The sequence below is a fragment of the Delphinus delphis genome, chromosome 9 (genome assembly GCF_949987515.2).
Source record: "Delphinus delphis chromosome 9, mDelDel1.2, whole genome shotgun sequence".
NCBI classification, from domain to species: domain Eukaryota; kingdom Metazoa; phylum Chordata; class Mammalia; order Artiodactyla; family Delphinidae; genus Delphinus; species Delphinus delphis.
In genome coordinates, this window is record NC_082691.1 from 8,073,797 (window position 1) to 8,087,107 (window position 13,311).

A 13,311-nucleotide genomic window follows, 5' to 3' on the forward strand; every position below is an offset into this window, starting at 1 on the left:
TGTGCTCTTACATTGCACGTGTGTTCTTCACGGGGCAAACTCAGCCTCCGTGCTCCACGTCATCAAGTCCCTCCAGCCCCCCTAGGGGGTCTGTGCCATTACCATCCCCACTTTACAGACCCACGAGCTCCCAGCGGGTCTCTCTGGCCACCTGGCCTTGTAGCTCCTGTGTCGCAGGGGTGTCGGGGCCCTGAGAGATGAGTGTCCTTTGGCTCCAGGAGACCTCCCGGCAGAGGGGACATGGAAGGAAGAAAATAAGAACCTGGGGCAGTGCCTGGCACAGAGGAAGTAGAAGAGCTAAGCCCCTGAAGAGAGAGAGGGTTATACCGTCAGCATCCTCAAATGCATCAATAAAATCAGAGATGATTTTTGTCTTTCTTCTGTTAGTTTTGTGTTCAACAAACACTTCGAGTCTCCTGTAATCATTATGCTCTATTTTCTGCCCACCCCCAGTTCATATCCTGGAGTAGTGGCCAACTCAGATCCCTTCAGGTATAGGGCGATGCCAGGAAAACAAAGTTTGGAAAATGCGTGTGTTGATGGTCTACAGCTTCTCCAAATCTGATCGGTCTAGGGGTGAATGTGTAATTTATCTCCAAATTTAGGAATTCAGGTAACCCCACCAATCACCATCACACCTAAACAGAGAGAGCATGGATATTCTTTCAAACATGTGGAAATCTCTTCCGAACCTGTAATTAAATGGCAAGTCCCCGTTGGCAGGCGTCTGCCTCAGGGCTTGTTGTGCGGAAGCCAGCCTCACTCTGTTGTCAGCCAGAGCCTTGGAATCCTAAAACAGCCTCGCCCTCCCATTCCCAAACCCACAGCGAGGCAGATGCAGTGCAAGGCGAGCCTGGAGGTCCAGGGGGGCTGATGGGACAGGCCCCACTGCCAGGTGGCAACCCAAGCAGCAGGGACTCTGGACAGAGTGGAGCAGAGGGAGATGGAGGGACCAGGGGACCTTGTCCCCAGGGAGGCCTGGGTGAGGCCGGGGGAGGACCTCACCCTCATCCTTTCATCCTCCCCTTTCAAAACCTCATTGAAAAACAATGAGATTTTCCATGATTATTCTTCAAAGTAAGATACAATCTGAAAGAGAGGTACCAAAGATTGCACTGTGAATTCTAGAAGTACAGCCACAACAGATAAATGGGCTTTGGAGGGAACTGGCATCTGAGATGGAAATTCGGGAGTGAATGTAAATTCATAAATGGGCTCAGAGTGTGGAAAAAGGCGTCTGAGACTGACGTCACAATAGGACACAGATCAAAGCACATGGCTTAAGTAAACGCTGTGGAAGAAAAGCAATTTATCTGATAAGAGTTATTCCAGTATTTCTTATGATACAACATCAGACGGCCATTAAAAACCATGTTTGTGAATGGTTTTAATGACAAGACAAATGTTCACAGCATAATAAGTGGAAAAAAACAAAACAGCTCCATATCTAGTGCGACATAACCATGGAGGATAGCTAGAAGGAAATTTTCTAAAATATCAAAGGTACATAGGAGAATTGCTTGTCATTTTGTTCCCCTTTATTCTGTGTTTTCAAGGTTTTCTCAGATGAATGCATCTTGCTCTTTCCATTAAAAACAAAAATATCTATGCATATTGTTTCTTTCAGTTAGAAGACCAAGCCGCAGGCCCAGTTAGGCGAGGGGAGGCGTTGAGGGTCAGTAGGGGCACGCGGGTGAGCACAGGACAGCACTGACGGTGCAGGGCACACTGTCATGGAGAGGAAGCTGGAGTCCTCAGGAGCAACTGTACTCTGGCCCAAGTGGGGAAAATGAGGAGGAGAAAGCAGGTTCCTTGAGGACAGCCATGGCGTCTCCTGTAACCACTGCAGCCCCAACCCCGCCATGGTCCCTGGGCCCTAGCAGGCCTAGCAGTGTTTGTTGAGTGAATGAATGACAGCCTGGCGGCAATAGTTCCCACGGCTGCAGTTTCCTGCCTGCTCCCCTCTGCCTGTGGAACACTAGCTATTCTTAATTCAACAAATGCGAGTGAAATAAACACCTCCCTTATCTTTACAGTTTGTAACGGAATAGGAATTGGTGAGTTTAAAGATACACTTTCCATAAATGCTACAAATATTAAACACTTCAGAAATTGCACCTCGATCAGTGGAGACCTTCATATCCTGCCAGTAGCATTTAAGGGGTAAGTAAAGATTTTTAAGTTACTGATATAATATAGAAAAAAACGAAATCAGCTTTGTTCACCTGCAGGTTGTTACTGATCGTCCTGTTCCTTGTTTCAGTGATTCCTTCACACGTACTCCACCTCTGGACCCAAAGGAACTGGACATTCTAAAAACTGTAAAGGAAATAACAGGTGTGTGCCGCTAAGATATCATATGAACATAAACAGGAAATCAGTGTTTTATGAAGAGAACGTTTAGCAGTATTTTCTTCTCCTTTGGCATAAAAACATTTATTCTGAAATTCTACCATTCATGAGTAATCAGTTCTTCGATATTTTTCAAAAATGCAGTTTCCCCTGCACTCGAGAGGTGAGCTCTTTAAGCAAAGAGTTAGGTCATTCATGACGTGGTGTGAACATGTCTGCTCTCTCACCGCCCAGCCCGGGCCAGCCGTCCGAGGACCAGCCCTGGACGTGGTGGGTAGAGGGAGGGGGGCAGCGGCGAGCGGACAGCAGGCTCCCGGGCCTGGAGACGCACTTCACATCCTGCTCTGCCACCGGCAGGCCTGGGCCCGGGACCCGTCAGAACTCCACTTCCGACATCCCTCAAAAAGAAATAATCAGACTAAATAGCAAGGTTGTTTGGATAACTGGAACTAAGTAAGGATACCACGTCAGCCTCCTTGGGGCGCTGCAGCTCGGCACTGGCCGCTGTCATTGAGCGCGGCAGCCTGCTTGGGGTCTCGCCCTTGGAGCACAGCCTGCGGGGTGAGTGTCGGGCGGCGGCTGGTGCGCAGCGACGCATGCGTGCGTGTGCTCGGGAAGATGACGAGAAGAACGTTCACCTCTCCTGCTCGTCGACACTCCTGAAAATCCTACAATAATGTCTCACACAGAATAGACATTTCTGAGTGGTGTGTGCCTGAACCTTCCTTCTGCCTTCTAGGGTTTTTGCTGATTCAGGCCTGGCCTGCAAACAGGACTGGCCTCCATGCTTTTGAGAACCTGGAAATCATACGTGGCAGGACGAAGCAACAGTAAGTTGACCCCAGCCAAAGCCCGGTAGACCCTTATTTTTTGTTTTTGAAATAAGACTTACGGAGGTGCTGCAGAGACACTACAGAGAGTTCCCACACATCCTTCACCCGGCTGCCCCGATGGTGACACCCTGCATCAGCGTGGCACGAGAGTCAAGGAAAGAAATCGGTAGTAACTGAACTGCAGACTTTCTGGGATCGCGCCAGTTTTTCCATGAACGCCTTGTGTGTTCCGTCAGCCCACACTGCACGCGGCTGTCACGTCTCCTTGGTCCCTGCCGTCGGTGACAGTTCCTTTGTCTCCCTTGTCTTTCATGGCCTTGACCCTTTTGAAAAGTATTGGTCAGGCATCTTGTAGGATAGCCAGTGTTTTCTCCTGATTCAGCTGAGGTTTTGCACTTTTGGCAAGAACAGCACTGAGGTCACACATCCTTTTCAGCAAGTCATTTCAGGGGACCTGAGAGGCTGTTTAACATGGAGTGTATCTTTCAGGATTTCCACTTTTCCAGCTCCAAGAGTGAAACACACCCACACACCCACACGCACACGCACACGCACACACACACACAAGCACCTTTAATGTAATAAGGGTAATGAAGAGTTTTGCGGTGAGGGGAAGTTTGGGACTCTCTTGTTCAAACCTGCCTTGGAAACCGTCTGGTTCCGAGCACTCTTTCCCATAATTGACTCCTCAGAGGGCTACGTAATATTGTGCAATATTAAAGAAAGGCAGACGACAGTGCATGTGAAATAAGCATCACTTTCCAAAAACCGTCGCGGCTTTGCATCGCTGATGCTAAACTGGCAGCTCATATCACTTCCCAGAAAGGCCCCTGTGCTCTGAGTTCTCAGGAATACTTCTTTTGCCCCAAGTTCATACAGAGATGAGAGATTTAGGTTCGTTTTCTTGGGTGACTAGCATATACCTCTCCGCTTAGTTTTAGGGATGTAAATAAGATAAAGATGACTTTTTTTCCTTTTCACATTTGCTGAGAAGTCCAAGGATGGACCGTCCCTCCTGGGGCAGTGTGACCCCTGGTTCTCAGCAAAGCCAAACCTGCCCGGCAGGGAAGACCTCAGCTTTGTCTCTGCTGGCTTGCCTCCCCTGGGCACAGTTTGGGGGGATTCCTAAGAGCAGGGGCACAGGTCTAATACACAGGAGCCAGGCTGTGGGAGGACAGAGGGAGGAAAGGGTGGAGAGAGAAAAAGAAACAAGGAGAAGAAGGAGTCCTCAAATTAGGCTTTGCTTTCTGTCATCTCACGCCTTCATTATCGCTCTCTCTACTGTACTGTCTCAACTGGCCCATTCCACGTCCTGGTGTCCAGTGAGCTTCCTAAAAGCGCAAATCTCCTTCCTATGGTTTCCCATCATTTGCGGACAAAAACCTCCTCCGTGTGGTGTCTAAGGTGGTCCGTGCTCTGGCCTCTTCCTCCCTCCCAGGCCCCCCTCCCAGGCCCCGCCCACCTCGAGCAGTAGTTCATGGTTCTTAGTGCCTGTCACGTTCTCCTGCAGGTGGTTCAGGACTTCCTTCCATTCAGTCGGAATAACTTCCACCTGGTCACTTGATGAACACGTACTGATCACCCCGTAGGATCCTAGCACAGGGTTGGGTAGCAAAGAAAATATCATAGTCCCTGCTCCCGGGGTCCTGACAATCAGGCCTCACCCCTTCCGGGAGACCCCCTCCGCAGACTTGTTTAGACCCCTACTCTTCGCCTCCGTGGTACCCCTGCTGGGTTAAAATTATCTACTCATATGATTGTGTCATCACTAGACAAAAGGTGTTTTGAGAATAGGAAACACACACTTAACGTAGAATTAGAATGAGTCACATGTTACCTCAAACGTTTGTTCAATAAATGGATGGGTGGGTGGATAGATGGGTGGATGGATAGATGGGTGGATGGATAGATGGACGGATGGGTAGATGGATGGATGGGAAAATGAACCTGTGATCTCTTAAGTGTATTTGGATATTTGAGAACTTAGAACATGTTCTCAATTCCCAGGCAAAATTAAAATGCAGCCAATCAAATAATGACATTAAGACATTTATTCAGCCCCTGGTCTGCCACTGGGATTAGAGATACTAAACGAACAAGGAACTAGCTCTTCCCTGAACTAGCTTTAAAAAGCACTTGCAATTTGCCCAAGTTGCAGTACATACCTTCCACAACGTGACTTAACAACCCGTGGAAGGCAGTTTGTGGTAAATCTAAAGTGGTACAGAAAAGCAAAGTTCTTAGCGATGCTGTGTTTTCATAATTTTTCACGACATTGTTTTTCTTCTCTCCAACTTAGTGGTCAGTTTTCTCTGGCGGTTGTTGGCCTGGATATAACGTCCTTGGGATTACGCTCCCTCAAGGAGATAAGTGATGGAGATGTGATCATTTCAGGAAACCGAAAGTTGTGCTACGCAGATACAATAAACTGGAAAAAACTCTTTGGGACCTCAAGTCAGAAAACCAAAATTACCAACAACAGGAGTGAAAAAGAGTGCAGTGAGTCACCACTTCAGTCCATTGTGGAGATGGTTCCCGCGGGTCATTTATTTTGATTTAGAATATTGGAGAACCATTCCCAAACCTTAAAATTACTTTTTACATTCGTGAAGAAGCAAATTAAAAGAAATCTGTATATTCTTAATTGTGGAGTTCATCAGAATTGTTTCTAGATCATTCTCATTTCATAGGATGAACTTGCCTTGAAGTCTAGGCTATCAATTATTGGGAATTTACAGAACTACATTTAGTATTAATGATATTGCATTTTTTTAATTTAATTTTATTTACTATACAGCAGGTTCTTATTAGTTATCTATTTTATACATATTAGTGTATACATGGCAGTTCATCCCACCATCCCGACCCACCCCTCTTCCCCCAGTTAGATTGCATTTTAGCTGTGTGTTCCTCCCTGCTCATTTCATCCCCAGTGACTATAGCTAGACACACATGTGCACGTGCGCGCGCGCACACACACACACACACACACACACACACACACACACCGGAATGGGATGACTGTTTCACACGGGCATTTCCAGTTCTGAGTTTTGAGCCATAGTCAGCTTTTGAAGCGGGGCCTGCACCGGCATAGCCTGTGCTGTGAGACCCCGGCCAGCGGCAGAAGCAGACCTGAGTTCACATCCTGGCTCGAGCCCTTCCTGGCTTTGAGACCTTCATCAGTTTACGTAAATCTTTGGGCTTTGGCTTCTTCATCCATGAAATGGAGGTAATGATTCCCACACCGTAGTGCATTTGAGAGAATTGGTGAGATTCTGTGTGCCTCGCACACGGCAAGGAGCCACACGCTTCCCGTGCCGTTCTGGCAGCTCTGAGTGTTTCATCCAGGTACACTCAGCCCCCAGCAGGGCAAAGGGGACTTGCGGTGGGCCTCCGGAAGCCCTTTTGTGCTTGCATCACTGCTTCTCCCAGGGGGCCCAGCATGTGTTTGGGCACCTCACCCACAGGGCCCTTGGCCACTGTTCCTCGGCTGACCCGTGTGGCTCACCCTGTCTTCGCAGAGGCCATGGGCCACGTCTGTAACCCGCTGTGTTCGTCAGAGGGCTGCTGGGGCCCGAAACCCGAAGACTGCATGTCCTGCCGAAACTTCAGCCGTGGCAGGGAGTGTGTGGAGAAGTGCAACGTTCTAAAGGGGTAAGAGGCTTTGTTTTTTAATCCCTATGTTTTGATTTAAAAAAAATAAGACTTAAGATTGTTTTATAGGTTTATGGTTAATCAGTCGGATTATTTTCCTTTTCCTTTGTTTTTGTGTGATTGACAACTGTTAATCACAAAGGGAAGTGAACAGACTTTTTTCATGACTTAATCCAATCCAATTTATAGAGTCTCTCTCTATCTGGAAATATCTTATATTTTTCCTAGCGGCACAATGTTCCCAAGACAAACAGAACAGTCTTCCGTGGTTCAGATGGCCAAGACCGTGGCCACTGTAGCACAGCATTCCTGCTGTGTCAAAACACAGCTCCTGGTTAATTTTTGTTTATGTTCAAGACACACTGAACAGTGCAAATAACTTCAAACATACCCATGGACAGAGAAATAAACAGTTGTATAGCATTTGTTGAATTTATTGCAATCAATAAAAAGTACAGTCTGTTGATTCTATAGGAATTTTGATATTGAGTAAGGCTTTGAATGACCACAAATAATGACTAAAATAAATTAATAGGAAAGTAAAATGGAAGGATAGAGACGGGCAGAGGCAATTTTTTTTTGTTTAATTTAAAGAAAAAGAGAAATTTCATGATAGAGAAGAGCGTAGGAGTTACAGATGGCTCTAGGAAAGCTTCCTTTCTGTTTCACTATCAGGGCTTGGGCTACAGCTCAGATCAGAAATATTCGGAAGCAGGATGAGAAGACCAAGTTCAATTCTGTAAGAATCTTTAGCTGATAGGCTCATTAGCCTAACAGTAATTTGCATAATTGATAGTATTGTTTCAACAAGTAAGAAATATTGGTGCAGTCCTTACAGCTGCAAACAGACACTAAGCTCTCATGTCTTCAGTGCTGACGTCTCTTTGAAGCGACAAGGTGATTAAAATAGCCACGGCGGTGGCGCCCGGGTCTGCCCATTAGAGAACCCCAGTGCCCAGCAGCACCTGTTCCACTTGCGAGGCTGGCTCCTGCAGTAGGTGTGGTAACCCAGAGAAGAAGCACAGGGAAAAAGTCCCACGGCGTATTTGGTTTAATTGATGCCGTCTGCCTGAGAGGACTCACGGACCACGTCTTTGGGTGTAAACACTCCTTGTTCACTGCCTAGTTAATTACCCGTCGTCTTAACACCTGCCACAACTACAGTGTCGTTTCAGTCAAACATCAGCTTGTCGCTTAACGTTAATCTAAGTTTGCGGAATGGTTAAAATAGTACAAGCAAAATTTTTCACGCCTGTGTTCCCTACTTGCTGTTTTTAGGAATAACCACTGAGGAAACGTTTAATAGCTGTCTTTCCTTTTCCCAGGCATTAGTCTAGATACCATTTCTTTGCAGCTTAATTTAAATATCCATGAATCTGATATTGGAGGGGGTATCTTAAATCTTAAGGACTGACATCTTAAGGACTGTTTTCTTCTCTTTTTTTCCCATGTGTTGCCTTGCTTATCTAATATTGAAAAACTGCGCCTGGAGAAAAAATGTAGGGAAGATGTTTTGATTATAACGGAAGCTGATGTTTTTGTTCCAGGAGAAGATGACCAAAGATTCCGCTGACAAGAATCAGTTCATTACATTACAGTATAGTCCTAGATTCCCGGCCATTCGACTTCTCCCTAAAACTGTTTTGACTTTCTAAGAGAGGTGATTTGTGTCATCTGAGCTCTCAGACAGGTGAACCCAGACAGCATCCTGCAGCAGGGTGTCCAGGGACGGCACTGACCAGTTTCCCGTCTTCTCCCGTCAGAGAGCCCAGGGAGTTCGTTGAAAACTCCGAGTGCGTGCAGTGCCATCCGGAATGCCTGCCCCAGGCCATGAACGTGACCTGCACGGGACACGTAAGGAGCACGTTTAATGTCACCCCACACGTCAGCCATAGCCCGCAAGGATGACCCTCGCCCCCGTCACCCCGTGCCTGCTGGGACGCGCATCCAGCACACTCCCTGTCCACATCTCACAGCCGTCGGGGGCTGTGACTGAGGGGACGTCAGCACATACCCTGCTGGCACGGGCATTCCCCTTCTCTGTCCAACCCCAGACGCACGTGGTGATGCCCGTCCTCACACCACAGATCAGGGTGCCCTGTGGACGGGGCACACCCACAGGCAGCCTTCAGTGTTCCTGACATCTGTCTTCATTGCTTTATTGTCTTAATGAAACATCACCAAATTCTTATTTAACATGAGTTTATCGTTATTTGAAGAGTATTTTTTTTTTTTTTTTTTTTTGCGGTATGCGGGCCTCTCACTGTTGTGGCCCCTCCTGTCGCGGAGCACAGGCTCCGGACGCACAGGCTCAGCGGCCGTGGCTCACGGGCCCAGCCGCTCCGCGGCATGTGGGATCTTCCCGGACCAGGGCACAAACCTGTGTCCCCTGCATCGGCAGGCGGACTCTCAACCACTGTGCCACCAGGGAAGCCCTGAAGAGTATTTTTTAATCACAAAGGAAAGATTTTCAAAATTCAGTTTCACATCTACATGTTCAGTAATAATCTTTTAGAGAGTGTGAGAATGCAGTCCCTCTCACACCCGTGTGCCCATGTTGTTAATTCTCAGTTTATTTATATGAGGAGCTCTGTTTGGATTTGAATTTCAACAGCCATATCTAAATCTAGTAACGGAAAACATTTCTCAGAAGTTCTTTAAATCAGACAAAAGACGGTAAGGCTCAGTTTTGAGGTACAGGCTGCCAAAATGGCTGGTTACAAAGGAAACCACTGGTTTTTAGGTTGGTGTTCGGTTAAATTTTCATCAGTGAAATAAAATAACTGGTGATGTTGACTGACTTAGTCATCTGATTGTTCTGGCTCTGGGAATACTCAGTCTTTGAGACATGAGAGCACTGAGCCAGCAGGCAGACCCTCCCCTACCCACGTTATTTCAGCCCTTTGTGAAGTGTGCGGACACAACCCAAACAGCCCCAGTGCATTCATTTCTGTGGGTTTTACCGACGCATTCACATTGGACCAACAGAATCCAATTTAGCCTGTTGCACAGTTAATTATGCAGCCATCACTGCACTTCCATGTGCCGCCTTCTCAACACTGGAGAGATGTAGGTGTGGCTTTTCTCAGCTTGGCCTTGGTGAGTCCAGCCTCCCACAGAGGCCCCCTCAACTCCAAACACGATTCACAAGGAAGTCCATCTGACTGATAAGGATATAAATATACATGTAGGCCAATCAAGAATGCTTTGACGAGGAAAGATGCCCACAGTGTATCGAGTAAAATGTAATAAAGCACATAGTACAGTTTCTCTCATGTTATATATATATATATATGTATGTATGTATATAAAGTACACATTTAAAGTCAAGAAGACTTTATTCTCAGCTGTTAACAGTGGTCACATCAGGCAAGCACAGTCACAGAAGAGCTTGTCCACTTTAAGAACTTCCACGTCGTTTGATTTTTTTTCATGATAAGCATTTTAAGTAAAAAGTTACTTCATTCTGGGGGTTCCCTGGTGGCGCAGTGGTTGAGAGTCCGCCTGCCGATGCAGGGGACACAGGTTCGTGCCCCGGTCCGGGAAGATCCCACATGCCGCGGAGCGGCTAGGCCCGTGAGCCATGGCCACTGAGCCTGCGAGTCCGGAGCCTGTGTTCCGCAACGGAAGAGGCCACAACAGTGAGAGGCCCGTGTACCGCAAAAAAAAAAAAAAAAAAAAAAAAAAGTTACTTCATTCTGAAAAAGAGAGAGACATAAGTAAATGTTTGATTTATGAAACGGTTTTTCCACCTTGGTGCAGGGACCAGGCAGCTGTGTAAAGTGTGCCCACAACATCGACGGCCCTCACTGCGTCAAGACCTGCCCTGCTGGAGTCACAGGAGAAAACAGCACCCTGATCTGGAAGTTTGCAGATGCCAATCACGTGTGTCACCTGTGCCACCCCAGCTGCACCTACGGGTGAGTGCAGGAAGCTCTGGGTCTGCAAAGGAAAAGGCAGAACAGGGTGCTTCCCATCTTGCAAATTTGTAGATTGAAAATGTCTCCGGACTTTCCAGTCAGTCAAGTACAGAGGTTTGTATTTGAGTCAGTTCCTCCAGGTGTGCTGGACCCACGGCCACGGCAGCAGCAATGATATGCTCGTGGGCAGATCATGGTGCTGGCGGGAGAGCCTCTCAGCCTCTCCAGGTGTGTCTCGTGCCAGGGCCCTGTTCTGCGGTGCCAGCATGTCCCAACAAGAAGAATAAGGGATGGGGGGAACGAGAGCAGAGGTCCTGCCCCATCCCCAAAGGTGCCTATATATATATATATATATATATATATGTGTGTGTGTGTGTGTGTGTATGTGTATATATATATACACATACACACACACACACACATATATATATATATATATATATAAATATCTTTCCAGATGACTGGGATTCCTGTGGGAATCTTTTATTGGTTTACAATTAATAGAAGATAACATTGCCTGGAATGTTGCCTAAAGGTGCTTTTTCTTTTAGCTAGTTGATTGCTAAGCTGTTAATAGGGAAATTAAAACTTTTGACTGTAATTAGTAGAAGCACTCAGAACGTATATATCTTATTTACTAACATGATAAATTTGACAATGAAATTGGACTACTAGAAATCAGAAGGAGAAGTTGTCCCATATATTTCACATTCCCTTCTGTCTCTCATAATCCTCAACTTTATTTGGCACCGTTACTCTTCTCTGGAGCCATCTCTTACTAGCTGTGTGGACTTGGGGAAGTGTCTTAACCTCTCTGTGCTTCACTTTCCTCACCTGTAAATTAGGATAATAAGACTGCATCGCTCACAGGATTTTTGAGATCTTGAGTTAATACGTGTACTGTACTTAGAATAGTGCGTGGACCACACGAGCACTCAATCAGCGATTGCACAGATGGCGGTGCGGAGCTGGTGACGAGGTGGCAGTAACGATGGTGGCGGTTATAATGCTGGTGAAGGAGGTAACGGTGCCAGTCCTGCTGGTAGTGACGGTGGTAATTATGACCGTGACAGTGATGGTTAGTGTTCTGAAGGGGTGCAGAACCTTCCAGTTAGACTTCTAAACATCAGGAGTCTTGAAAATTTTCCGAGTATGTCCTAAGTTTTTACAAAAAAACTATTTTAACTGCATTTATATGGAAGAGCCTGGGCCTGGAGACAAGTGATTTGGGAATGACTGGTACCCTGGTCAACTTCCGTCGTTTCACCTTCCTTCTTGAGTTTCAGCCATCATGAGGGTAAACGGAAGGGCTCCATCATTCCATGACCCTGTGGTCCAAGAGTTTCAGTCCCAGGCAGCTGACTCCCCAGCTAACATGTAGGAAGCCTGGGCATTTCCTGTGTGGTTTGCATGTGACTGTCTTCTCCCTCTAATCTTAGTCTAAGCCATTGGTGTGTTGCAAGTGATCTGGAATATTTTACCAAGTTTAACACACACACACACACACACACACACACACACACACACACACACACACACACACACACACACACACACACACACACACACACACACACACACACACACACACACACACACACACACACACAAACCCCATGAAAGCCAATTGATTAATTTGAGTAGGGCTAACATTTTTACAATATTTTGTACTCCCAGTCAGGAAATGATAATTTCTTCATACATTCAGATATTCTTTTTTATATTTCAGTAAAGTTTTAGTTGTGTTCTTTCATGTTCTGCCTAAACATTTTATATTTATTTTTGCTACTGTGAAGTGGACCTTGTTTTCTAGTATATCTTCTCATTTATTATATCTAGTATTTATTATATCTAATATATAAGATAGCCTTTGATTTTTTTTGGAGGAGGTGTATATTCATCTCGTATTGGTGGTCTCTACTGAACTTCCTTTGAAATTAGCGTTTTAGTTCATGGTCTTGAATTTTCCAGGAAAACAATTATATCGTCTCCGGTAATGGTATCTGTATCTCTTTTCCAAAAGTTTCAAATCATATTACAAGGGCCAGAATTTCTAGAATAATATCAGATACAATGGTAGTGGACATGAGAATTTTATATCTGATGGTGGTGGAAATGGCTGTAATAAGTCACCATTAAGAACAATATTTGCTATTAGTGTGAGATTCTTATTATCTTGTTAAAGAAACAGTTATCTATTCCTACTTTTAAACTCTTTTTTTTAAATCCAGAATGAATTCTGAACTTTACCAAATACCTCCTTGGTAGGAATTTCAAGATTTTTCATACTTTTCCCTTTGGGTATACCAGCACACTGGTTATACGGACCACTCTGCAAACTCTACAAAACATAGTATAAACTGTAATTTGCTAGTTTTTCACTTAGTCTATTTTTTTCATATTCCCCAAAATAAGCAATTTCAGAGCAGATTCTCAAAAACAGAATTATACTACCTATATAAAACAAATACATTTTTCCTGTTTTTTCTATCTTTGGGAAATAAATGTGTTTCTATATGCGTGTGTGTCTGTGAGCATATAGCATTGGT

General features: G+C 45.7%; 1 protein-coding gene across 3 annotated transcripts in view; it reads left to right on the forward strand.

The window, feature by feature from the left end:
- EGFR (epidermal growth factor receptor) overlaps nucleotides 1–13,311 on the forward strand; it is a 190,633-nt gene that overhangs the window by 141,440 nt on the left and 35,882 nt on the right. For all 3 annotated transcript variants that reach the window (XM_060020118.1, XM_060020115.1, XM_060020116.1), the window contains exons 9-15: nucleotides 2,037–2,163; nucleotides 2,264–2,337; nucleotides 3,092–3,182; nucleotides 5,485–5,684; nucleotides 6,710–6,842; nucleotides 8,606–8,696; nucleotides 10,605–10,762. In XM_060020118.1, coding sequence (XP_059876101.1) covers nucleotides 2,037–2,163; nucleotides 2,264–2,337; nucleotides 3,092–3,182; nucleotides 5,485–5,684; nucleotides 6,710–6,842; nucleotides 8,606–8,696; nucleotides 10,605–10,762 — 874 coding nt within the window. The remainder of the gene's footprint in view (nucleotides 1–2,036; nucleotides 2,164–2,263; nucleotides 2,338–3,091; nucleotides 3,183–5,484; nucleotides 5,685–6,709; nucleotides 6,843–8,605; nucleotides 8,697–10,604; nucleotides 10,763–13,311) is intronic.